The 27,043-nt window shown below is 39.3% G+C and overlaps 2 protein-coding genes across 9 annotated transcripts in view; both read left to right on the forward strand.

Annotated features, from left to right (window-relative positions):
* Positions 1 to 22,362, forward strand: part of LOC121955159 (rho-associated protein kinase 2-like) — a 46,046-nt gene extending 23,684 nt beyond the window's left edge. The window contains exons 11-34 of one of the 8 annotated variants that reach the window (XM_042502996.2): positions 1,089 to 1,171; positions 1,698 to 1,746; positions 1,843 to 1,978; positions 2,373 to 2,464; positions 2,700 to 2,946; positions 4,609 to 4,715; positions 4,952 to 5,111; positions 6,361 to 6,521; positions 7,416 to 7,600; positions 7,795 to 7,864; positions 8,093 to 8,196; positions 9,499 to 9,685; positions 9,972 to 10,065; positions 10,363 to 10,457; positions 10,737 to 10,925; positions 11,725 to 11,893; positions 12,730 to 12,945; positions 14,491 to 14,558; positions 14,675 to 14,763; positions 15,718 to 15,796; positions 15,946 to 16,213; positions 17,397 to 17,679; positions 19,524 to 19,605; positions 21,706 to 22,362. In XM_042502996.2, the coding sequence (XP_042358930.2) occupies positions 1,089 to 1,171; positions 1,698 to 1,746; positions 1,843 to 1,978; positions 2,373 to 2,464; positions 2,700 to 2,946; positions 4,609 to 4,715; positions 4,952 to 5,111; positions 6,361 to 6,521; positions 7,416 to 7,600; positions 7,795 to 7,864; positions 8,093 to 8,196; positions 9,499 to 9,685; positions 9,972 to 10,065; positions 10,363 to 10,457; positions 10,737 to 10,925; positions 11,725 to 11,893; positions 12,730 to 12,945; positions 14,491 to 14,558; positions 14,675 to 14,763; positions 15,718 to 15,796; positions 15,946 to 16,213; positions 17,397 to 17,679; positions 19,524 to 19,557 (3,165 nt within the window). In that variant the 3' untranslated portion in view covers positions 19,558 to 19,605; positions 21,706 to 22,362. Of the gene's footprint in view, positions 1 to 1,088; positions 1,172 to 1,697; positions 1,747 to 1,842; positions 1,979 to 2,372; positions 2,465 to 2,699; positions 2,947 to 4,608; positions 4,716 to 4,951; positions 5,112 to 6,360; positions 6,522 to 7,415; positions 7,601 to 7,794; positions 7,865 to 8,092; positions 8,197 to 9,498; positions 9,686 to 9,971; positions 10,066 to 10,362; positions 10,458 to 10,736; positions 10,926 to 11,724; positions 11,894 to 12,729; positions 12,946 to 14,490; positions 14,559 to 14,674; positions 14,764 to 15,717; positions 15,797 to 15,945; positions 16,214 to 17,396; positions 17,684 to 19,523; positions 19,606 to 19,820; positions 19,929 to 20,274; positions 20,321 to 21,705 lie in introns of those variants that run through there. The other 7 variants (XM_042502994.2, XM_088089876.1, XM_042502995.2 and 4 more) reach the window with 7 other exon arrangements.
* A 2,892-nt stretch (positions 22,363 to 25,254) lies between these two features.
* On the forward strand, positions 25,255 to 27,043 carry LOC121955463 (uncharacterized). The gene is made up of 2 exons (XM_042503433.2): positions 25,255 to 25,410; positions 25,900 to 27,043. The coding sequence occupies exon 2, from the start codon at positions 25,902 to 25,904 to the stop codon at positions 26,898 to 26,900; it is 999 nt and encodes a 332-aa protein (XP_042359367.2). The 5' UTR covers positions 25,255 to 25,410; positions 25,900 to 25,901; the 3' UTR covers positions 26,901 to 27,043.

Consider the following 27,043-nt stretch of genomic DNA (forward strand, 5'->3'; position numbering starts at 1 on the left):
GTCGGCACGCCCCCAGTTTGGAGAATCAGGCTGGAGTCTGACATGGAGGCTAAGCAATGTGCTACTGTGGAGGGGTCAACAAGAAAATGTCCCACCAAAAACATCAATCTCAGCTTAAGTGTGCGTTATATTGGGATTATTTTTACTGCTTTACCTTTTAATCAGACAGGGGAGGCCATTAACAGCATCAGTTCCCAATCTATGCTCTTGTTAAAGCCAGCAGACTCCACAGAGAAAAACAGCAATTTTAGCTCGCTGAACACATCAGTTAGTTAGTTTGCGTTATTGTATGAATTTGGTGAGTCTGAACAAACCCTTTTAAACATTAAAGTCACAGATAAGCTACCTGATTGTGGCAGTAGACCAGCAGCTCCTGTGTTCAGAAATGTGAAATCTTTTTCTTTTTCAAGTCAGTCTGATTTTGAAGAGAGTGATATAACACCTTAATTTTCCCATTGGAAATTACTCTCTGACATTAAGGTAAAGCTGTTAAAATATTCTAAATATAGAGTACACTTGAACTGATATTGATTTTTTTAGGTGGCTTAAATATGTTCTGTTGCTGACTCCTCCACAGCAGTACATTGCTTAGCTTTCATGTCGGACTTGAGCTTGCTTCTCCAAACTGGAGGCATGTCGACTTACATCTATTGTGTATAATACGCTACCTATGTATAAGTACCTCATTCAACCCCACTTCAGAACAGCTGTCCTTTAATATGAAAATGTGGTGCATGGTTTGCCAAAACAGATCCACACGCACTTTAGCAGGAGTGCTGAGGCTCGCTTAATTTGGACTTCTGGCTGTGGATAATAATGAAAATGGTCCAATTTTTCCAGCAGAAACAAAAAGTCTGTGGAAGTAGACCGTGTTGTTTCCCAAACATGAAGCCATGTTTCCTCTGATATTACCGTGTTAGTTTCCTTTTTTTTCCAAGGGCTGCCTCATGTAATAGTTTTAATAGAGGGAGGTGTTTTTTGTGTGTGGTCTTAATATTACAGTAACAGAAGAGAGATAAGAAACATAAAATAAAAGATGGACATAATCATTAAATTAACTATTTTCATTTTCTGGTCATCTGTCTAAGCAGTTGCAGAAAAAGCTTCATCAGCTGGAGGAGCAGGTCAACCATGAGATGCAGGCCAAAGACGAGCTGGAGCAGAAGTGCAAGTACGACCGGACAAATAACACAAACGGAGCTGAGCACCATCAGTGACTTTTTTTCTACAAACACAATAATACACAACAATAACCCCCAACCCTGGTGGCACCCCAATCACATATCACTTTATAATTGGCCTTAGAGAATCTACTAAAAAAGAAAATAAAGAAATTATTGATTATAAATTGATTATAACCACATTCTTTCAAATCTTTTGGAATAATTACTATTAACAAAACAGACCATCCCTGAAAAGATTAGGATTCATGTAGTGTGCTATCTGTTGTATGAGGCAGGAAATGCATTTGATTGCTTTACACAACAGGAAGGGATATCCCATCCTACAAAGCTGAAGATATCAGAGTTTCTGATGATGGTAGAAGTTAAAAATAATGGAAAAGAAAAACACTTTCAGCACGTTCCATCACAAAAGTAAAAGAACAACTGGATGATGATCTGGTATTTGTTTCTGGTGCCTCTTAATTCAGTGGTTTGTTGGAAGAACTCTGTAATAAATCTGTTCTTTTTCCCCAGAAATGCCACCAACCGTTTAGACAAGCTGGTCAAAGAATTAGACAAGGAGGTAAGGATGGATGGATCGTATTTCAACCATGTACCTGAGGTGATAAAGTAGGTGGTTCGTTCCAATCACATCCTTTGTGATTCCCTCTCTGATCAGATGAGCAGCAGGCAGAAAGTCGAGGCCTCGCTGAGGCAGCTGGAGAGAGAGAGAGCTCTGCTGCAGCACCAGAGCGCCGAGAACCTGCGCAAGGTGGAGATCGAAAGTGACAGAAAACGCAGCCTGGAGAACGAACGTGAGTTCATCTGCAATATAGTATCCAAACATTAAGCTTAAAACTGCTGAATAGGACTAAAAAAATATGTTTCTAATTCTTTTAACGCCATGATTTTTATCATATGCGGAGAAATTGGCCATTAGTAGCCTATATTTACATATGTAGGTCTGTAGTTGTTTTCATTTTCATACATTTTACTTGCAAAATTGTTCTAACATGTCAGTCTGCGTGTTAAACTCATTAAAACATTGTAATAAACCGTGAGGAGCTCTTTTGGTGTGTATCACTGTATATATTCTATATGGCCGTATGTGCTGGCTATCAGTGGGTGGATGGTGGTGTTTCCAGAGTCCACTGGATGTGTTATATCACATACTGCATTAACTCTTTTATTTTTCTGTGTACATATTAGTGAACAACCTGAGGGACCAGCTGGAGGATCTTAGGAAAAAGAACCAAAACTCCCAGATCTCCAATGAGAAAAACATCCAGCTGCAAAAACAAGTGAGAAGAAGCTTTTAAATTTCTACTCACTTGATTATTTCTTGTAATGCTTCACTGTAGTAGTTGTACTTATGTACATCAAACATGCTAATAATCATATTCAAGCAAGCAACTGTAAATGCCGTTTTTTTTATTCCTCTGTTCTTTCCTCATTAAAGCCCTTTTAATTTTGCTGTTCGCTGACCCAGTTTAGCCTGTAGGGACAATTTCCATCCTCTCTGTTTCTCATCTGTAGCTCGAGGAGGTCAACGCTGTGCTGCAGGCTGAGCAGGAGGCGACAGCGCGGCTCAAGAAGAGTCAGGCAGAGGCGCAGAAACAGGCTCAGAGCCTGGAGGTCAGCCTCAGGGAGATGCAGGAAAAGTGCAGCCAGCTTGAAAACAGCAAAATGGAACTGGAAAAGCAGCTGATGGGACTGCAGGCCGAGCTGGAGGAGGAGAGGAGAGACCGCAACCTCAAGACAGAAACTATTACTGACCTGCAGGGTAAGATATGGCTGTTAATTACACTCTGAAAGTACTGGAATAAGAAGTTCCTAGTAGTTTAAAAGTGAGACTATGTCACTTACAAACAAAAACACTGAGTTTATAAGCAATCGAACACATCATCAAGTTCATTACAGTCAAAGATGTTGTTGCTACAGCTTTACTTAATTATGTATGACCAGTAGTTTATGGCGGCCAGTGTTGGCAAACTGTAGAGAAACTTTGCTGCATTATAGACATTAAAGGAGTTTGTTTGCTGACTTAATGACTCTTTTCACTTAGCTTTACTGCTACAATAGCTTAGTGTTTTAGCTATAGCTAAACATTACTCCGTAAACTGCCAGTGGGCACAACATTTAAAGAAAAATATATAAATTGTCAAAAAATTATTAGGAAAATATTTGAAAAACTGTCAAAATATCTAAAATAAACATTAGCTAAATGCTAGAAAAATAGTGGCAGAATGTTAGAAAAAAATGCTGGAAAAACATTGTAAAGAAAGAAAATATTTGTGAAATGCTGGCAAAATATCAATAAAATGTTGGGAAAAATTACTCCTAAAATGTTGGCAAAATATTTGTAAAACATTGGGGAAAAAAAATGTCAGTAAAATGTCAAATATGTAGGAAAAATATTATATAATATATAATGGAAAAATATAAGTAAAATATTTGAAACGTGTCCAAAAAATATTGTTAAAATGTTGGAAATAAATTAATTAAAATGTAGGAAATAAATTCGCAAAATGTAGGAAATAAATTAGTAAAATGTTGGAAGATTTTCTGCAAGGCATTGTAGGTTAATTATTAGTAAAATATCAAAGGATGTTGGAAATATATTAGTAAAATGTCTAAGTCTAACTTTAAAAGTCTGTTTACACACATAGCCTGCATGCAGGGGTTAGAAATTTCCAATATGGAGAAGAAAAACACGTTTTAAATGTAGCTGTTAAATTTTTATTCAGCAATCACCATCTTAGCAACCAGCCAACAACCATTACTTAGAAGCCTTTTATAATCAAGTCTTTTATGTGTCTATTAAAATGTTATAAAGGGCCAGTCTGAACTGTTAATTCACTGCCATAACTGCAGGTAATCATATAACTGTGATCTTCATGGGCTCATTCAGTAAACATCTCCTCAGTAGCAGGAAAAAGTTCTTACACAACTTGAAGCAGGAGGCTGGACATGGTTATTAGATGTGAATCGTTGTTTTGGACCAGGCCTTGGGAAATATCAGATCATAGGTGGAAACATCTGTTCAAAAGGCCGAGAATGAAGCAAGAGGCTGTGAAAGCCAAAGCCGGACTAGAGCCAGCACCTCTTGTGAGACGCTGTTTGGAAACTTGAATGTGCTCAGTCCATGCAGAGAGGCCAGCCGCTGAGGTCAGAGGGGACATATCCAAACAAAAGTGTTGCCTGTTTGCTGCAATGCCTCATACTTTTTTTTTTCCTGGTAAAACTCTCCATGTGGGTGGAGGGAAAATAAACATTAAGTGAGTTGTTTTTCATATATTGGGAGGCTGAACATGTTCAGAAGCATTCTGTAATGTCTCTTTTAAGACCTTGTCTGTTTCTTATAGTTTTTGCATATACTGCATATTCTTCAAGTCCTCCTGTATTCTCTCTATGATTTATTTGTTATTATTTCCTTTTCTCTCAGGGCGAATCTCTGGCCTGGAAGAAGAGGTGAAAGAGGTGAAGTCATCCCTCTCTAAGGTCCAGACTGAAAAGAAGCAGCTACATGAGAAGCTCAATGAGCTTGAGAAGGTGGGTAGTCATTTCTAATTAATATATATACTGATGTAAATAGAAATTTAAGTCTACCCCGAGAGATAAACCCAACTGCAGACTTCAGTTTGACATTTTTAGATTATAGTAATGTTGTTTCCCAGCATTTTAAAAAGGTATCTTTGGCTGTTCCCCTGCAAAAAGTTCATTCAATACAAAATATTCCTATGTAATGATCCCCAATAGAAAACCTAATAACCCCTTTGATTCTACAGGTGAAGAGCAATCAAGAGATCGACTTGACATTCAAGCTGAAGTCGCTCCAGCAGAGTCTGGAGCAGGAGGAGGCAGAACACAAGGCCACCAAAGCCAAGCTCGCAGACAAAAACAAGATCTACCAGACCATTGAGGAGGCAAAGTCTGAGGCCTATAAAGGTGAGGAGCGAGTGTGAGGACAAAAGAGTGAAAGATAATTGCAGGATTGATAAAATGCCTTCATTAACGCTTGGTGGTGGGATGTTTAGTTGCATCCTTTTGAGCAGAGTTTTTTCACTACTCAAACTGCAGATGACTCAAAGTCTTTTTAACAGTCCCGACTTTCCAGCACTTCAACTAATTTCAGCATGTCTCCCCTCTTTTTTATCTTCCTCTATACTGTCCAGTGTTTCCCACAGAGTGAGAAACTATGTGTGGCAGTAGCTGACGACATTTTATCAGTCTGTATCCACTTCTCTAAATAAGGACAGCAGTAGTTAGAGGACTTTTATTAACAAGGTTGATAATTGATCTGTTGATCTGTTCAGAGCTGATCTGATCTGATCTGATTGGTGGATTAGCAGCAGCGTTTGAAAGCTATTTTTTAGACTTAGCGTAATTAACGGTTAAGTTTCACTTTCACTGTGTCTGACATTCTGCTGCTTCATCTGTGCCCAGAGTACACTGCGCTGCAAGAGTGTGGTGCGATGGACAAGCGATCAGTACATATATTCCATTAGCGCATCTCATGAACCGTCCAACTCCAAAAATATAAAATCATTACATGGTGATAGATGTTTTAATTATGGTAGACCGCCACAAATAAATGAACTTTTGGAAAACCCAGCTGTCTTTCTCGTTCAACCACTTATTCATGCTTAGTCCACCAAGTAAATCAAAAAACAACAACAAAATCTGACATTTTGAAACAATGAGTGGTGCAGTAATACTACTGTTATGCACTCACAGCTATGTGTTGTAAAATATTTTACAACAGCTTTAAATGTGGTTCGAGCAATTGTAATCTGGGATCGGAGCTATCTGTTTCATAAAGAAATATATTTTATGTAGCTTTTAGTGTAAATATTGAGAACATAAAACAGAAAGGAACTGTGGTATTATCAATAATTAAAGTGGAAAAGTGGCTTTAGTTATTTATGAAGGCTGAAGAGGAAATGAAAGATCACTTGGAAAAGGGATGATTAATGTAGTGGACCTTGGAAAAGCTGCATTTCTTGACAGGAAACTGTAACCGATCAGCCTTCATATAACAGTACTTTGCTTTGGTTGTTCTTCAGGCACCCGGCCATTTATCTGGCGCTCCGAGCAGGTTCAGTCAGAGGCAAAAATCGTTTTGTCAATACTGTGGTATTGAGCACAGGCTAAATCACCCTCCTGATAGTTTTCCTGGTTGTTTTGTTTGGTCCAGAGATGGAGTGCACGCTGCAGGAAGAGCGTAACTTGAAGTTACAGGTGGAGGCAAAGCTGCTGCAACAGGAGAAAGACCTCTCCATGCTGGACCACGACTACAAGCAGACGCAGCACAAACTGGAAGAGCTGCGGGCACAGAAGGAGAAACTTTCTGAAGAGGTGAGTCATATTCTTTCAGTTAAACACTTGATAGAAATTCAATTTGCAAGTATTTTTAAACTCTGTTCAAATGGTTTCACTAATTCTTATCAAATAAAAATGACAGCATTAGGTTTGGTTTTCCATTTTGAATCTTCGCAGCTTTTCAGTATCACATTTCCTCATATTGTAAGTGAGTTTGATTTTAAGCTGATGTTCATGAACTGATGTTCATGTTGCTCTCAGCCAGTTGGAACATTCAAGTAGAAAACAATGCAATTAAAGTGACACTCACTTGTGTTGTAATCAGTGTATTTGTTCCTTTTTACACATTTGAAAATTAAAAAAGGATGAACTACAAAATTCGACATGGAATGTGAAGGAGAATTGCATAAAAACCCTGCAGGTGTATTATATGTGGCATTCAATGAGCATCATTTAATCACAACTATGTAATATACACTATTTGTATGTATCTGTCAATAATCTTACACATAGTAAAAAACAAAACAAAGACATAATTTAGTATTACAATATATCCCTAAAATCCCCATCTGGTACACAATAATAACTGAGTCAGTCACAGGAGACACACACACACACACACACACACACACACACCAACAGGACACGTTGTTAGAGCAAATAAGGACAAAAACACATGAAGTAATCCCTTCAAATTATCTATCTTTTTGAAGACAGTATCTGTATTCTGACCACCAGTTTAAACTGTAATGTAGGAATACAGTAACTCACATATGATAATCCATAATGAACATGATCACTACTTGCAGCCCGAACTCTCTGTTCTGCAGCTTGAATTGTTCCCTGTATGTCCCCTTAACTGTCAAACAATGCCATCACTGTAAGTGTTTCTATATGTGCGTGTGTGTGTGTGTGTGTGTGTTAATGCAGGTGAAGAACGTGAACTTGCGTCTGGAGCAGGAGATCCACGTGCGAAGTTTGAGTCAGAGCGATCTGAAGATGCAGAACCAGCAGGTGTCGGTGCTCCGCTCATCAGAGAAGCAGCTCAAACAGGAGCTCAACCACCTGCTGGACATGAAGCAGTTCCTGGAGAAGCAGAACCAGGAACTACGCAGGTCAAACACACAGAATCACATTAGGAGCATAATGCACATTGAACATAAACACACAGTGCAGCTCAGTTTGCTGTAACGCTGTTGGCAAATTGTTGTTGAGTCTCATACATCATATCTGGTTTGAGGAAAGTGTTTTGGATCTGGTTGTTTGTTGGCCAGCACCAGTGATTGACAGATTGTTGGTGCTTTTCCAGGGAGAAGCAGGAGGCTGGTGACCAGCTGAAGGAGCTGAAGGACCAACTGGAGGCTGAGCAGTATTTCACAGTAATTCCAAACAACAACTTCTTTTGTGCACCTTGTTTACAAGCAGTCGTGACAGCCATATATTCCAGTCAGTAAGATAGCTTTATATTGCCAGACTAGTAAAAGCAGTTGACATAGATATACAAAATGGGGCTTGAATGGGGAAATGAGCATAAAAGAAGTTTGTTTTCCATCTGTGTCAAGAATTTGTGATGTGAAATGAAATGAATCAGCTGTTTCCCTCCCCAGACTCTTTACAAGACGCAGATCCGTGAGCTGAAGGACGAGCGTGACGAGAGGAATAAGCTGTACAAAGAGTTGCAGCAACAGCTGTCAGAATATCAGGAGGAGAGGTAACCAGTCCAAACACTATAACCACAGATTATTCCTTTTTAAACAACATACCGATTCATCGCTTTGGCTGATTAATCAGTGCAGTTATGATGTTTTACAAAGTGTCGTTATCGGCTGAACTTGCCTCCAATTGTGGCCCATAACCGTTCAGCCTCTACCAGTCACATAGGGACTCATATCATTGACCAGAGCTGAATGGATGATGTTAACTGGGGGGGCAAAAAGGAGCTGAGTGAATGCCACCACCTCATGTTTCAAATTAAAACCCCTCATTTTCAAATAAAAGCCCTCTAGTGTTTCACATGCAGTCTAGCCATGTTGTGACCTCATGTTGTTTTTTTTATGTTTTATTAATCAATGAGAAAGTATTTCAAGTAAAATTACATTTAAAAAAATACTCAATTCTTAAGTATTTTGTTTCAAAATATATTTTATTTTATTTTTTACCAATCAAAACATAGAATTTCTAGTTGACTTTGAGGAAAATCAATGGCTCAAAAAGATTTTTTTCATGTGTGTTATTTATGTTTCTTTAATTATTTATTATTTTGACTTAGATGTTTAGTTCATTTCTGACACTGTCAAGTACAGCAGCGGCGTATTTTTAATATAACTATCGTTATAATATCAGTCTTTAAAAATCCAATATTGGTCAACCTCCAGTACACATAAAACACCTTCTGACATAATGAGAAAAAAATGAAACCAAAGCAAAGTTCAGATTTAACCCGACATAAGACACAAACATGCAAAGAGGAAAATGTTACATCATATGAAATAAAAAGTATAAACCATGTAACAGTTTGTTAGGCATAAAATTGAAGTGTCATAAAAAGAATGTAAAAAACTTATATGTTGTTGTTATATGTTTTACAGGTAAATGTCAGTGGCAGTGAAGCATCCACAGAATAATACCACATAGATAACATTTATCTGTTTTTCAGAGAATGTAACAGACTTTCCAGATTAGTGTTATTTGCCCTCTCTAAATTCATCTCACAGCAAACATGGAGAACTTGACCTTTATTGAATGAACGAAGCAGATTAGCAGCGCTCACAAATACACTGCAGCCAAAGATCACTGCGGATAAGAAGTTAAACTCAGATCCAGAGTAACTCTCACTTGGTAAATCGCGCATGGACAAAAAGGTCATTCAGAATTGAATTTTTGATCACACTATAGGCGGTCTATTCATGAGTGGCATGAAAAACAGCAGGGATTTTGGCAGTTTTAAAGAATTATCCAGTTCATCATTTTAATATTATGATAATAACAGTTCCTTCCCCTCCGCCTGCCACAGGGATTCCCTCACGGCACAGCTGGAAGCCAGTTTGACCAAGGCGGACTCTGAGCAGCTGGCTCGCTCCATCGCTGAGGAGCAGTACTCTGATCTGGAGAAGGAGAAGATCATGAAAGAGCTGGAGATAAAAGACATGATGGCGAGACACAAACAGGAGCTCAGCGACAAGGAGGCCACCATCAGCTCGGTGAGATCAGAGTCATGTTTAGTTCATTACATCCAGGAAGGATATGGTGTTTAAATGGTAATAAAGGACGTCGAAGTAAAACATACAAAGTCAGACATCCTAGACTTCACGTATCATTGAAAAAGACAAATGACACACTAAATGTAATCAATAAAGAGATGAAAAAATATAAAAAACATTTTAAAGAATGTAGTAGACAGATAACCAAATTATTGGTTTTGGTGATGTATGGTAGTTAAACTTCTGTTATTATTTACACATGTTCTATATAAATGACTGTTCACAGCTAGAAGAGTCCAACCGCACCCTGACGGTGGATGTGGCCAACCTGGCCAGTGAGAAAGAGGAGCTCAACAACCAGCTGAAAGACATGCAGCAACGTGAGTGTCATTTGGAGTTAACGAGCCCCACATAAAGAGAGCAGATTTCTACCGGAATGACATTTCCCTCACTCCTGGAAAATGTGTAAAAAGCTGTCTTAACATATCCGGATGATTTATGGAGAGGGGGCTGTAAAAATGTCATGGATGGCAACCATTAATCTCTTCATCAGGGAACCAGAACAGCAGAATATTGGCCTTCAAACATGCGCTATAATTTATGGATTACTTTTCTAAAACTTAAGTAAGTAAAGTACATGAGCCCTGAATTAATATTCGTATCTGCTATTTATACAGAGCTCCAGAAATCCAAGGAGGAGGAGAAGCAGATGAACTCGCTCAAAGTGTCCTTTGAAAAGCTTCTGCAGAATGAAAGGACGCTAAAAATTCAGGTGTGTGTCTGGGCGCCTACACAGGTCTGGAATATTTTCTGTACTTTTCTTCCTTTTGCTGTCTGACTTTTCACGACTGTTATGTCACATCATTTGTTGTTAAGAATAATGTTCAGCTGCAGGCTTGTGTTGAACTCCGGGCAAAATCACTGAGATCTGAAACAAGTTTTATAAATTCTATCTTGCAGCAGCATTGATATTCTTGCTGGCCTCTCCGTGTATTTACTGAATCTACAAGTAGATCCCCAAAAAGCTAAATTGCAGTGTTTTTGCTCCCAGGCTGTCAACAAGCTGGCCGAGGTGATGAACAGGAGGGAGACGGTGGGAAGAGGCCACAGGAGTAACGACACTGAGGTGCACAGGAAGGAGAAGGAGAACAGGAAGCTGCAGCTGGAGCTGAGAGCAGAGAAGGAGAAACTCAACAGCACCATCATCAAATACCAGAGAGAGCTGACAGAGATGCAGGCGGTCAGTCGCCGACACTGTACACCAGCATACCAACAAACAAAAAGCATGAATATAAACACATTAACTCGTGTGCAAACATTTTTTATGACTCCACGCCGGCGATAACCGAGGCCGGAGGAGTTATGTTTCCAGGTTGTCCGTCAATCTGTAAGTCCCGCACATTCTTGTGAACGTGATTTCTCAAGAATGCCTTATGGGGATTTCTTCGAAATTAGCACAAACGTGCACTTGGAATAAATAATGAGCTGATTAGGTTTTGGTGGTCAAAGGTCAAGGTCCAGGTCCCTGTAATCTTGTCTGTGTTATTCTTGTGAATGCAGTATCTTAAGAAAACCTAATGTAATTTTTTTTTTCAGATTTGGCACAAATGTTTGACTTTGCGTTCATCTCATTCTTGTGAAAGCAATATCTCAAGAACATCTGGAGGGAATTTCTTCAAATTTGGAACAAACATTCACTTGGACACAATGATGAGCTGATTAGAATTTGGTGTTCAAAGGTCAAAGTCACTGTGAACTGGCATCCGTCCTATTTTTGTGACTGCAATGAAGATGGCTTGAGGGAGTTTCCTCAAATTAGGCACAAACGTCTACTTGGACACTTTAATGAGTTGATTAGAATATGGTGGTCGAAGATCAAACATCAAGGTCACAGTGACCTCACATAACATGACTCAAGAACCTTGGGTGTCCACTTTAAAAGTGTGCTGATTATAAAGATCTTCTGTGCTGCGGGAGGGTAACGAGTGTGAAGCATCCATTTCACAGACATTTAAATCCTGCTCATGTCTCTTCTTCAGCTGATAGCAGAGGAGAACCAGGTGCGTCTGGAGCTGCAGATGGCGTTGGACAGCAAAGACAGCGACATCGAGCAGCTTCGTTGCCAGATCACTTCCCTCAGCGTTCACTCTCTGGACTCCACCAGCATCAGCAGTGGCAACGACCTGGAAATGGGTGATGGATACCCAGGTAACAAACAAAGGAGACTTTACCTCACAACATGTACACAGAACAAAAATATAAACAAAACACTTATGTTTTTCCCCCATTTTTATTAGTTGAAATAAAAGATTTAATTCCTTTTTTTATGCACACAAAAGACTTTGATTTTTGTTTGCAAATGTGTTTCTGAACCCATGTTAGTGAGCCCTTTGCCAACATAATCCATCCAAAGGTGTGGCTGTCATGGATTAAGACCATCTTGCAGGTGAAAAAGGTGGATGTGGGGGTCCAGGGGTTGCTCACGAGTCTAGTTGGATGTACTGCCAAATTCTCAGAAATGGCATTGGAGACAGCTTTTGCTAGGGAAATTAACATTTAATTCAAAGATAAAACTGTACTTCTTTTAAATTTTCACTTTCATCGTGCCCATGCCAAAACACAAGTGTCATTTTTTTTTCAGGATCTTGATATGCCACGCCTGTCAGGTGGATTGATTATGGATTATTTTGGCAAAGTGCTCACTAACATAGATTTAAACCATTTGTGAGCAAAAGTCTTTTGCATGCAAAGAAAAAGTCCTAATTCTATTACTTCAACACATGAAAAATTGGAGCAAAAATAACTGTTGCATTTATATTTTTGTTTGGTGTACATACAAACGCTTAAAGCCAGTCAGCAAAATACCCCTCTGCATGCACTTCCTGCATCCCCCCTCCTGCGGTCTCTCTTCCTGAGTTCTCGCTGTTTCCTTTGTTTTCACTTTGAGTCTCTTCCAGGCCAATTGTTTGTGACCTTTTCCTCTTTATGCTTCTTCCTCTCCCACCTCATTTCATCTCAACGTCTCTCTTCGGTGTCCGGCACAGTGCGCATTACTCACTCTCACACCTCCGAATCAATGTCCTTCACCTACCAGCGCACACACAAATCTGTCTGCATCGACACACGACCCGACCTTCACTCTGCTCACTCTCTCTTCAACTCTGACTCTGAGGACGAAGAAGAATGTGATGGGCAGGTCGAGCAGGGCCACCGTCCCCTGGCCCTCACCTACGAACAGCCCACTGAGGCTGACTCTGCAGGTGACCCTGCATGGCAGTTCAAACCTGTGATTGGGAGGCAAATGCAGTTGAACTAACATTTTTTTAAAACGTGATCCATCAAAGTATTTCAAGTGTTTTTTTTCCTAAATTAATTGAATTGAGAGAGAAATACCCCCCAACCTCAGTTTAACCCAGCAAAGTTTCCGCTAATCCCTTTACTCTGTTGCCTCTGTCTCTGCTGTGCTTTAATCCTTTTTACTGTTCACTGGACATGTGCATACTCACAGCTTGATGCCGGCCTGCTTTGCTCAGATTCATCCCACTGCAAAAGATGTGGGAATTTTTCCAAGAGTTTAGTATGTGTGAAGTTTTTCTTAATGAAAAAGCTCTCCATTTGAGTTTATTTTTCCTCACCTGGGGCCGTATTCACAAAGTTTTCTAGTAATAAGAGTTGCTCCTAGTGATGAAATTCTCCAAACAACCTTAAGATTCAGATTTTCTAGGAATTTAAGTTTAGACTAGATCCTGGTAAAGATAAAACTTATTCACAAAGCGTCTTAGCGCTCAAGAGAGCTTCTTAGGTTCAAAACTGTTTGGAGTTGGGAGATGGGTTTTTCAAGAGGCTTAAGAGTTTCTTAATCAGAGGAGAAAATGGCAGAAACACAAAGAGGTCAGAGAAAAATGATCCAAACAGTGAATTACAGTGAACTAATGAAATGCTACAGATTAGATGGTGGAGTGATAATGTTTGTGGTTGATCTAATTGAGGATGCCCTCACATTTCCCACTCAATGATGTAACAGTATAACGCCAGAAATAAAGTGATCACACCACAACCACAGCTGGCAACTGGAAAAATGCAGCAGTGCAGCAGTGTGATCACACAAAATCGCTTTTACAGTCTAATATTACAGTTTATGTTATCTCCACTGGGTGTCCACACCTTGTAGGCTCACAAAGGGCCATGTCTGTGACAACCAATCACATCTGTTAAAAGAATGCATCACACCTAACAGCAGTGTGATCATACAAAAAGTGCTTCCACCGTCTCATATTATGATGCAGGTCATGTTATTTCCACTGGGTTGCCACACCTTAAAGGCTCACAAAAGGGTGTGTCTGTGACAACCAATCACATCTGTTGAAAGAATGCATGCAGGGTCAAGGGTCTTCCTAACCAAAGTAAAAGTTTTTGTCCCTTCCTTGCCCAGAGTCGCTCTGTGACCTTTCACTCCTAAGCTAGGACTCCTTGTTAAAAATTTAAGGCTACATTAGGAGCTCTCTGGGAGTTTTCTCATGCTTGTGAATACAACTCCAGACTCCCTCCATGTTTTGTGCTGCAGATTCTTAATAATCCTTACAGCTCACACTGACTGATCTGCCGTTGAAAGCAAGTAGCAAAACTTCCTGCCACTTACCCTTTGGTTTAAAGGAAGGAATAATTTTCTCTCCATGTGGTGAGGTACTGTTTAAAGAAAATGTCACCATTTCAAAATGTCAAGGTGTTGTTGTAAGTGGTTCACATGCTTGAAGGCAAGTCTCCTCTTTGTGTTCACATCTTCCTGTTTTTTTTCTTCAAACTAGACTCCAGGCTGGAGGGCTGGATTTCACTTCCTACCAAGAACACAAAGCGGTTTGGCTGGGACAAAAAAGTAACATATCTACCACTATATCTCATACATACAGATTTGTTTTCTTAGTAATCACCATGACCATTGAGTCATTTCCCACCCTAATGGTTTGGCCTTGGTTGTCTTTTCCTTTAAAGTATATAGTTGTGAGCAGTAAGAAGATCCTGTTCTACAACAGCGAGCTGGACCGAGAGCAGGCCAACCCTTTTATGACCCTGGACATCGAGTGAGTCATTTGCAGCAGTGTTTGAACATATAATGACATAAATTTAAAATAATGCTAAAATGTACTCATAAAGCACTTAGCAGTACTACCCTACCGGAATCACTACTATTTTGGTCAAAATTAAGTTATAAATGAAATGGGTTTTTATGGCATAAAAATTACGTTTTACCTTTAATACTTTTTAATAAGTGCATTGCCAATTTTCTACTTAGAACACTTTTTTAACAGTTTTTTCAGTTTCTCTGGCGCAGTTGCTGTGGTTAGCCTTCAGAGTAGTCAAAGATCCTGCATCAATGCTAGCAGCTCTGTGAGGCTGTTCTTAGACACAGAAGCACTTTGCTTTAAATGCTAATGTCATCATGCCAACAAGCTTACACTTTACACTTACAGTTTACCATCTTCACCATCTCAGAAGAGTGTGTTAGCATGCTAAAATTTCCCAATTACCAGCAAACACGTAGTAAAGCTGAGGCTGGTGGGAAAGTCATTCATTTTGAAGATATTTGGACATAAACCAAAGTATTGGACAAATTTAAATTTTAACCTGATGTTGGTGCTAAATGAAAAGTCCAGGGAGCACACAAACTATAACATATTATCCCGAGGGAGACAAGAATATTTGTGCCAAATAATATCGCAGTCCTTTTGATAGGTGTCGAGACATTTTACTGAAAACTTAAAAAAAAAGATGTAAACCTCATGGTGGCACTGTAGGAAAAGATCTGTCCAGACCAAAGTGGTGGACAGCCATGCTGCTGCAGTGGCTAAAAGCAAAAGTAAAATACAGATTAAAAACAAAGACAGACTTAAAAACAAGCAGTTAAAAAACAATGACTGAATAAAAATCAGCAGAATAAATTCAGAGTAAAGTACTTTGAAAGAGGAAACTGACTAACTAAGCATATATTGCGCTTGGGTCTACTCTTAACTCTTCCATTTCTTTTCCTCCCACAGTAAGCTGTTTCATGTCCGACCTGTCACTCATACTGATGTGTACCGTGCAGATGCCAAAGAAATCCCAAGGATATTCCAGGTAATGGGCACGGACACTTGCTGTTGCAGTCTCTTTGTTTCCCCTCTCCCTCTGTCCAGACTGCCAGTATTATTCAGGTTTACTCAATTCAACTGTCTGCCTCAATAAATCCTCAATAAAACTCCTTTCCCTTTCTTCTCCCTCCTTAGATCCTTTACGCCAATGAAGGCGAGATTAAACGTGATCAGGAGGTTGTTGTGGAGCCTGCGACGTTTGGTGAACGTCCCTCCTACATCAGCCATAAGGGCCATGAGTTCATAATCACTCTGTACCACTTCCCCTCCAGCTGTGAGGCCTGCACCCGGCCCCTGTGGCATGTCTTCAAGCCCCCGCCGGCCCTCGAGTGCCGCCGCTGTCACACCAAGTGCCACAAAGATCACCTGGACAGAAAGGAGGAAGTGATTGTTCCCTGCAAGGGTCAGTACACTCAGTCAGGAGATAATAGAAAACTTAACTGTGGTGTAAGAATGTTCTACAGCATTAAGATGTACACCACCGCCATTATGCTTGTTTCGGCACCTGTTAGATGCTTCGGACTATTGACTTTAGAGCATTTTTTCATTCATAATTGAAGATAAACTATGCAGGACTTTCCTAAGAACAATGTCTATATGTATTTACTGTGCTCTGTAGACTGTGCCTGTATTTTCGTATTTTCTTCTTTCTTTGATGCTTTTTTTGCACAGCAAACAGTTGAGATCAGAACTTTTTAAAATGGTAACCACTTTGGGTCAGACCGTAAGCAGTTCACATCAAAGAGGAAGCTACAAAAATTTTGGATACAAAGCAGAAAAAAACAACAAAACAAAAGGCGCAAACATAGGGCGGTGAAACACCATGCGGATAAAGATGGGATTGGCTTTCAGTTTTACTTGCGATTCTGTTCACAACAATTCATCCAAAAATATTTAATTTACACAAAAAAGAATAAAAGTAGAAAATTCATAAATTTTAGAAGCTGGGACCAGAAAATGTTTTCCATTTTTGCTCGAAAAAAAACTGAAAGGATTATATCCCTTACAAGGTTCCCACAGTCATAGAAAACCTGGAAAAGTCATTATATTCCACAGTCTTGTTTTCCAGGCCTGGAAAGGTATGCAATTAAAAAAAAACCTTGAAAGTACTGAAAAAGTCACAGATTTTGTTGTGTGTAATGAAGTTGTTCCAGTAATCTTCTGTGGATAACTGTCCATGTAATGTAACATGACAGCAAATGTATTTTCTGCAGCTGTTGACGTAACATTGCTCTATTACCTCTTGAAGTGAGATGTTTTGTTTAGCATCACGCGGATCTTTATTTTCTCCCTGCATTCCATCTTTCACTTGACGCACGGCAGCTAGCTGGTGTTATGTTTGAATCTGATATGTTGTGCGTTGATGTTTGAATCACACCGGGCAAATGTGTGTCTAACACAACATTACCACAATGTACAGCCTGTAATTTCACCATGGAATTTATCCAAATAATGACATCTATATTTCAGTGTTGGTATTATTGATACGTTTTAAGATTTCTTGATTTGATTACTTTGTAAAAATGCCTGTGAAAACCGCAGAGCTCTTGTTTCTTATCTGTTTTTTAAATCTCTTCCTTTAACAGTGAACTATGACATGTCCACTGCCAAAGAGCTGCTTCTGCTGACCAACTCTCCGGAGGAGCAGCAGCGTTGGGTCAGTCACCTTCTTAAACGCATCCCAAGGAAACACCCGACAATGAGTCCTCCCTCTGCAGCACAGAACAGCCTTCCCGAAGCAACGTCACGCTCGTCTCCGCAAGTGTCCCCGAGACCTTCACCCAGGGGTTCACCTCATATGTCCGCGAGACATCGGGGAGCCATCAAGATCCAGCCCAGCAGACAGCAGCAGCCATCAGGGAAGCCCAGGTGAGGATGGGGAAGATTTTACTGCATATAAAAGATATTTAAATTATTATTAAAGTTTGGGTTTTTTTCTTAAGGGTTTTTTTTTTTTATTAAAACTAAAAAATGTATTCACATTCCAAATAGTATATCAGCTATGTTGCAAAAAAAAAGGCAAAAGTCAATATTAAGCCAAAAGCCGCCTGCACAGTGGGAAAATGTTCCCCAGGAAAATAATTTAGTGAGGACAGTATAACATTTCAACACCCGCTGGAGACATAATGTCAAGACTTTATCGCTCTACTGAAAATATCTTCTCTGAGAGCATTGAAACTCCACAAATGCATCTTTCTTTTTTTATTGTTAAAAAAACAGACAACAGTTAGATACAAAATATCAACAAGTCAGAACTTGTAAGTGTTGTAAAATGCCCTTTACACCACATTTGGCCATTTTAAAACTGACTTTGCACTTCACTCTTGTTTGGTCACAGTTTTTCTCTCCATTTCCTTTCAATGTCACAAATTCAAATTAATTAAGTAATTTACTGTAACCTGTATCAGTCCATGGTCTTTCACAGCAGGAAACATAACTTTTAGGTCAACAGGACAAAGAAAAGAGTGGAAAACATAAAATAGGAGCTAATCTTACAATTAATCTGTGTATTTTTCTGAAACTTTTGGTTTTAAAAACTGAATCATAACCAAAACAATTCACCTTAGTACTTACTTTGTTGTCTCTGTTGATGATTGTTGGTCATTTTCTGCTGAATTAGGTTCAAAAGCTGTGGCTAATACAGTATGTCTTGCTTTAAAAAAGATTCCTGAATCATTTGCATAACACTGTATGTAGCATCAATGCTCCAACATGGCTTTTCATGCAGCATCATTCGCTGGGACTCCCTAAAAATACAAAGTTTCACCTGGATGGGCCAGTTTTTCCAGGATGTATAAGTGCACACTTTTTTGGCCATCTCAGTCCCTTCTCTGAGTGCACGTTCATACTTTTTATGATAAGCTGTTTGCACCTTTGTAAAATGCAGAAGAAAATTCTTTTATTATTTTGGTTTGATGAAAATGAGAAGTTAGACTGACTGTCAAGTAGTTCAATTTGTAAGGTTTGGAAAATAAAATAAACTAGACTCAATAATACATACATACAAGTATTGCCACCAGTAAATGAGTTACTCCTAAGAATGTGCTAAGGGTATTTACAATAAGTTTAAGCTTCAGCCTACACCTTTTTGATCTATACTTTTCTGTTTTCCTTGTTGTTTTTTTTAATTTAAGGCCTTGATGATATTTATTCTTTATTAAGTGCATTCATCTTGGAAAATTGGTAACAAGGACCAAAATAAATTACCACAACCAGTGTGAAGGTGTACAGAATTGTACTAATCATGTTTCCCTATAATTTGTATACTTGGTCTCACCCCTGTGTACATGGAAACTGAGTTTGCCTTGTAAACCTGTCTGGGCTTACAGGGCAAAGTGATGGTAAATTTAGTAATTCATCACAGTCAGGTTAAAGTCATTTAAAAATCTGCAGGGAAGGCTGGTCCCAGTTGTAGCCATGCCAGCAGTACAAGCGCCAAAAATCAAAGTATATCTCCATAAATCAATATTCACAAAGAAAAAAGAAAAGTGATAACACAACCCAGTGAAAGCCCACAACACTCTTTGTGTCGCAGAAGGCACCACCTCTGGGCGAAACCCTCTGTTTTAAGGAGTCCCTTCAATAGCCCCCTAATTTAGTAGGAAACATTGTGTTATCACTAACTGTAACTGTCTTGTTTTCTGTGATTCATTAAAAAACTCAGTTTTTAAAGTTTGCTCTCAGCCACAATCTAACTGGCTTTCATCCCTCAGCTCTGGCCCCATGCTCCGTATCATCCTCCACTGACCTTTGACCCCGACCCCACCATTCTAACGTCTCTCATGCTGGGAGACTGTAAGTAGCAGAGCTTGTTGCGCCTGTCCGCCCTCCATAACACTGTGCTGCGGTGTCCATTAACCCCTCATCACAAGAAGCAGCACTCAGTTGCTCAGTTAACTGCTCACAGCTCCACAGCGCCCCCTGCTGAAGCTGGCATGTGTTGCCCCTGCAGTTTGGGAAGCACTAAAGGCTTCTGACCCTTCGATGAACCTCCATACTTACTGTTTCAGATTGCTTGAGTTTGGCCTGAAAGACTGGAGTTGGCCGTTGGATGATGTCGATAATGATGATGATGATGATATGTTCTTCTGAAGGAAGTGAAAGAGGGGGGACAGAGGGTAACTGGACCTCTGCATGTGTTTGCAGTTAGTAGGAGGCCCTAGAGGCATTTTTTTGTGTGATTTCTAAATTTACAGTTGAGTGTGAAAACTTGAACTCACTGTTTGAACTTCATCGTTGTTCCAAGAATAGTTTGACGGTTTGGGAAAAAAGCTTGCTGCACATGGTTATTGCATAAAAAGCAGACAGGTTTGGAAGTAATCATGTTTGCAAGAAGTCAAATATTACAGCTTGGTTTATATGGGAATTGGGATGTCAACAGTTAACTGGTAATCTATTATCCACAAAGAATATTTTTGACTGGTTATGTGTGTCGGCCTAAAGGTTAATTTTGCTGCTCTTCAGTGTACTGCACTCACCACCCTGGTCGCATATTTGGAAATTGTAAATGGTAAGTGGACCTGCAATTGTAAAGCGCCTTTCTAGTCTTTCAACCACTCATAGCACTTTCACACTACATGACACATTCACCCGTTCACACACACATTCACACGCTGGTGGCTGGGACTCGCACCCGGGTCTGGTGGGAGCTAACATTAGCTGGCGCTGCAGCTCATTCAGCCATTACCACTAGTAACGCTACGCCATCCTGACCCAACAGCGCTGCTGTGGAAACGTGCCCACCCTCCAATTCCCCACTAGGTCACCCCTGCGACTAAGTGGTTCAATTCTGAGGTGCAAAAACCTCTTTTAGCATGTTTGTAAGCTGTGTATGTATGTAAGCTCTTTGAGCACAGCAAGTTATCCTGACAAAGCTAACAATGCTCAAACGATTTGGATGATCAATAAGCCGATTACTCACTGGGGCTTCCTGGAGACGCTCCCACCTGACCAGGATGGTGTGCATTATAGAGCAACCAGAGCCAATTTTAGATAGCAGGCTGTCTTGTCAGCAAAGCCAATAGAAAATAAAAATAAGTCAAGACACTTATATCGCAAAACATTAAACATTTCACCACCTCTAAAAAAGTAGTGTTTTGAAATGCGGCATTAAAGCTCACTCAGCCCAGCACCAGGCGAAAAGTAAAGACCTCTTTTATTCCATGTCATTTTGCTTTTTTTTTTCCTTAAAAATTAACTGTGTTTTTTTACCAGTAGGCCTAAGTGGGTGTTTGCTACCAAAAGTATAACAAACCAAAACCTGACATCCCTAATTGGGAAGTGGGTCTACCTATTCACTTTTGTGCAGAAAGTTACTTGATGATACCATTTAAATTTCTCAGATTATGAAGATGCAGCCAGTTAGCTTAGCGTAGTTTAAACACTTAGCAACTGGAGAAAAAGCTAGCCTGGCTCTGTCCGAAGGTAACAAAAACCCCCCTACCAGCACTTCTGTTGCTCATTCAAAACTCTTTATAAAAACAATTTAAAAACAGAACATTATCCGTAACACCTTTGGACAGAGCCAGGCTAGCTGTTTCCCTGTTTTATAGTCTTTATGCTAAGCTAAGCTAATCATCTGCTGACTGCAGCTTCATAGTGTAAAAATCTGAGAGTCATGCATCTGTTTTCTCATCTAACTCTCAGCAAAGAAAGGCAAATAAGGGTATATTCCAACATGTGCTTTGATATTTCACTTCCTGCAAACATGCAGACCAGGATTATTCCCATATCTGTCTGCTTTTTATGCATTTCACTCATGCATTGTATGGCTTTTGAATAGCTTCCTTGTTTAATATGTGTGGATTTTGTGTGGGCGTGCCTTTGAAGTCCAGCCATTCTGTTGGTAGCATCCCAGGTTTTCACATAATTTTCTTTCTCTCTCTCTTTTCACAGTTAACCCTGGCTGATCAAAGATGTGTGTTTTCATCTTTGTGGATTAATGACGGCAGTCTGGACGCAGTGCCTACATGTGTTATTTTCTTCAGGGAAGTAGACTGAAAAAACAAGAAAAGAGAAAAAAAAATGCTAATCATGGACAGAAACATTCACAGAAACTGGCTGTCGTCATGAGAACTGGGGCTGCCTTTGTCGTTTTAACAAAAAGAAAACGAGTATTCACATTAGAGCGAGATTTAATCTAAAGAAAAAGTTTAAAAAAAAAAAAAAAAGGTCAACGCTCGGTGATTAAACCTGCCTTATTTTATAACCATCATGACAAAAACATGGACATTTATTCTGTGAGATGCAGTGACTCACATGGATTTGTCTTTGTGAGGTGTGAAGCGTGTGTGAACATTTGTATATAGGATAACGAGGTCTGTCTGTGTACTGTGACACAGAAAGTGTAGCTCATAGAATATGATTGTTTTATTTTTATGGATATAAGTCAGCAGCACATCTTGCAGTATATGCTTGTCTTGTAAATGAATTCAGTTTTCATTACACAGAGGAGATCCATTATGACATGAAATACAATAATGTGAATTGAATAGAAATGTTATCTTTTCGCCATTCATGACAAATTCAAATAAATTCTGTTACCCTAAAAAATGAATAATTATTCATCAATTGTTTAAAACCACTTGATTCGGATTTCTCAACTCATTCACCAGAATAGGCATCATTAGCATTGTACATTCTGAAATATCATTATCAATATCAATAACTATACTCATTTGTTCATTGTACATTTTACGATTCAACAACAACTGTGGTTAAGAAGTTAGGTGCAAAAACCAGTTGGTCATGGTGAGGAAAATATGTGTTGACTTAAAATACCCTAAAAATACTTGCGTTTAGGCCGGGGCACAGTCCCCACTGGAAACACGGCAATGTCTCTGTAAAAAAATTTGGAAACACAGCAACTGACTGCTAAACAAACACTCACATTCGGTGGCTATAAAGCCACTGAAAGACGCAGCTGTGAATTGCTAAAAAACTTCCAGTTTTATTGTTTATTGGTCTTGAATAGCAGTCTGCAGTCTGCTTCTCGCCTAGATGTCACACCATCAACCATCCCCTCCACCTCCTGATGACAAAAGCGGCTTGTATACTAAACCATTTTAAAAACATTTATATGATACGTAGGAAATGTACAAATCTAGTGTATCCATGGTTTACAGAAACATAGAAATATCTTCTTGCAGCTGGGCTTGATTTATGTAAAAAAATTTTTATCTTACCATTCAACTCTAATACAAGATTGTATGCTACCAGCTGGCCACCATATTGTATCCTGTGGCAACGCAACATCGCATTACATAAACTGCTAGTAGGAGTGTTTATTAGTCTGGTGCAGCATAGTGCATTCTGGTAGTTTTAGGTTTTCTTCCTCATGAGCAAAAGTGAATGCAACAGCCATTTTCCTCTGTTTTCTCTGGTCATGCAGCATCAATGTCAGAAGTATTTGTGTCTTTCTACAGCATAGACAACCTAGATTTATGAAAAGACCATCTTTCCAGCAGTGAAATATTTTTTAAATCAATGTTAATAGAATTTTTTGACATGTTGGAGAATACATTTATGTATTTTCTTAATGGGAATTAGGTTCAAGAGATTGATTAATCTTTTTTAAATCAATGCTTTGTGTGGAATTATTGATTTCTTTAGTTTGCGGTGTAAGAACTGTGATAATGTAAGGGCAAGTCTTGCTACAACCTGTCAGCAACAAGCTTGCTGTACATTATTGCTTGCTTGTTTAATTGTTGCACTACACCTGAATTATTGAGGTATCAGTTAATTATGTTAAGATGTGCTACTTATGACAGAAAGTAGAGTAAAACAGCAATACAGTCACAAAGTAAACAAAACCAAAAAAGACAAAACATATAGTCTGTATGGCATATCTCTGACATTGTAAACACAGAGACATTATAGGAATATTGTCATAATCCTACAGAGGTGTCATAGACTACAGAGTATTTTGGGAGACTATTTGATCTCTACCAGAATAGGTCTGTCTCTATCTTGCAAGTGCATGTGGAGTGAGTGGGCTTGACTGAAATAAATCTTTCAGAACAGCCTAAAGCCAACTGGCACTCATCATACATAATGTAATGGTTCATCATGTTGCCCATCTGCTAAAATCGTATTTCATACTGCAGGTCTCATCCATTCTGTCTATCGGCTGCGTGACTGTATGTTCTGCTTAAATATCCATGAAACCTGCTGTACCTGCCCGCTGTACCGGACGCTGCGACCTCAGGTGGCACGCACCCTTCTCATCCTGTTTCTTCACCTTCATCATGAATCAGTGTTTATTCTTTTCTCTCTAATTTACATTTCTCAAAAGGATGTCTTTCTGACAGTAGTGTTAAGGACATTTACCGAAGTACTGTACTAAGGTATACAGTTAGTTATTATTTACTTGATTATTAACAGTTGATGCTAATACTTTTACTCTTCTACTAGTAAGTGGGAAATACCATACTTTTTCCTCCGCTATGTTGATTTAAGAGATTTACTCAATAATAACTCTACATATTTTATGTACAAAACCTATGATGATCTCATTAAAATATGATGCATTATAAGGCACCCATCAATATATATGACTAAAATTAACTCTTCAATGGTCAGCTAGTAAAATGCTACTTAAACATGAGTACATCTCATACAATAATAATAGTATTTTTTTGTACTTTGAGCACCAGAAGTCAAGTACCATCTAAATTCATTATTTTGGAGAGAAGGCAGATATCTCTACAGTCAATATCTCCAGCAATTTGCAAATCACACCCAAACAATCTAGATTGATAAAGAAGCACTACAGGTAAGTGGAAAAATATGTATTTTTAATCCGGGGTTGAGCTGTCCCTTTAATTCCAATTTGGAGGTACATTTAGTTTGTTTCATGCTATAGTATACATCTACTCCATGTCAAAGGTAAAATCATGGAGACACATTTTACTCTTCACATGTTTTTTTAAGTAAATTCACTCAAATTTAAGGTGTAAAATAAGGCTTTCAGTAAACTCTTGTTTAGTGCTTACGATTACATAACTTAAAGCAACTCTTAACTCTTGCATTCATGTGAATAATTTATGTGTAAACGTTCTGTGGCATGAACTAGTTAGCTTTTCAGATTATTAATTAATTTTTTTGCAAAATAAATAAAATCCACCTCATTTTAAACTGATGATCATGCATTTTTATCTCTCTCTTGCAGGCTCTCCCTCCCTCTCTCCTCTCCTTGAAAAAAATCCAAAGTACAAAAAAATGTTAACACATAACTTAGTTTTTCACTCGGTCACAAACCGTCACAATGGTAAACTGTATATGTTTACATTAAAACATAAACTTCAACATCATATTTCAGAATCTAAAGTTTTGAAGGATAATTGTAATATATCCAATAAAACAACATAAACTAAGTTTCCAGGTTTTGTACTTTCCCTGCAGGTTAGAGTCACACAGTCTGTCGCAACTGCCCGTCCTTGACGAATGACTGTGTAATGAGTGGGTTCTTGTTTACTCAATAAGTAATGATTAGATTGGGGGGATAGTGCTCCCCAAATGACTCAGTAATTTGCAAGTGACCACTGCTGAATCTGATATAAGGAGCGCTTTGTCTGCTACACATCCAACTGGAAAAGAACAGTAAGTTTTCTTTTGTTACTCATAGTAGCAAACATAATCGCATGGATGTACGTTTTATGTCGTCACTCATAATAGGCTACCAAAAATCATATACAGTTTATTTTATTACTCAGTTTACTGAAAATCACGTACACGGACATACGTTTTATTTTATTACTCATAGTATCAACTATCATGTGCATGAAAGCATGTTTTATTTTCTTACCCACTGTACCAAACAACATGTGAATGGGCATAAGGTTTTTTTTGTTACTCAGAGTACAGAACATCATGTTCATGGACAAATGTTTTCTTTTGTTACTCACTATGTTGAACATCATGTGCATGGACATGCATTTTATTTTGTTACCCATCATACTGTACGTCATGTTGCATGAACTCGAAGTGATATGTGATGTTTTGCAATTTGTGAAATGATTAATTGGAATATATAAGACCTCTGATGTCCTTTCCTCCCCATCTTTGACTCTCTGTGTCCTCTCCGTCTAGTAATGAAGTCCTGGTGCGCCCTTGCGTTTCTCTGCTTGGCATATTTCTGCCATGGCGCTCTGTCCTGCCCGCCACTTTGCCAGTGCTACCAAAGAAGAGCTGAGGTGGTCTGCAATGAGGTTCCCCTGACAGAGTACCCCTCGAAGAGTCTCCCGAGGAACACCACCCTGCTAACCATCCAGTTTACGAACATCACCACGATAGCTGAGCTGCAGCTGAATGCCACACCCCTTCTGAAAGGGCTCCACCTGTACAGCAACCACCTGCAGACCCTTTCCTCGCATCTTTTCAGAGGTGTTCCTCACCTTGAAACTGTGGATCTCACAGGAAACAAGCTGTCCGACCTGCCTGCGGACGTCTTCAGCCACGCTCAGCTTCACAACTTGGTGCTGAAGAATAATCTTATTGAGAAAGCCGATGCAAATTGGCTCTCTGATAACAGCAGCATCACCTGGTTGGATTTATCAGGGAACAGTTTAACAAAGATCCCAGCCGCTCTGCTTCAAAAGCTGCCTCACCTGGACAATCTGGACTTTGCCAACAACCGTCTGGAGAAGATTTCAGCAAATTCACTGGACACGCTGACCAAACTTGAGAGGCTAAACCTGAAAAACAACAAGCTCAGCACACTGGATGCATCTATATTTCAAAACACCCAAAACCTCGGTTATCTGTTCCTGGCTCAGAATAAACTCAGCAAGCTCCCTCAAGACCTTTTTCAGGGGCTCAGTCAGCTCAAAGTCCTGAGTCTGGAAGACAATCAGCTAAGCAACATCCCCACAGGTCTGCTGGACCCTCTGAGTTCCCTGGACGAGGAGGGGCTGGACCTGTCCGGCAACCCGTGGCTGTGTGATGGGAAGCTGGAGTACCTCTGGAAATGGCTTCAGAAAAACAAGAAGAAGGCCTTCCTGCCAGAGACCTTCACATGTGCTGGACCGCAGTCTCTGGCAGGGCGGTCAGTGATTTCACTGACAGAAAGTGAACTAAACCTTCAGTCTTAACTTTTTCTGTCCTTATACTGGTTATCTGATATTGTGATGTATCCAGTTCAGCCTGTTATAGCTGCCTTAGTTTACAATCACAAAAACATTCTCTTGTTGAATGTAAAATTAAACATGATACGAATAAAAAGAGCTTTTAAGAA

This window comes from Plectropomus leopardus, chromosome 16, assembly GCF_026936395.1.
Source record: "Plectropomus leopardus strain MGB_pleo_1.0 chromosome 16, ASM2693639v1, whole genome shotgun sequence".
NCBI lineage: Eukaryota > Metazoa > Chordata > Actinopteri > Perciformes > Serranidae > Plectropomus > Plectropomus leopardus.

Bases quoted from the DNA above. Each gene is read 5' to 3' on its own strand.
- LOC121955463 (XM_042503433.2), top strand. From the start codon at position 25,902: ATGAAGTCCTGGTGCGCCCTTGCGTTTCTCTGCTTGGCATATTTCTGC.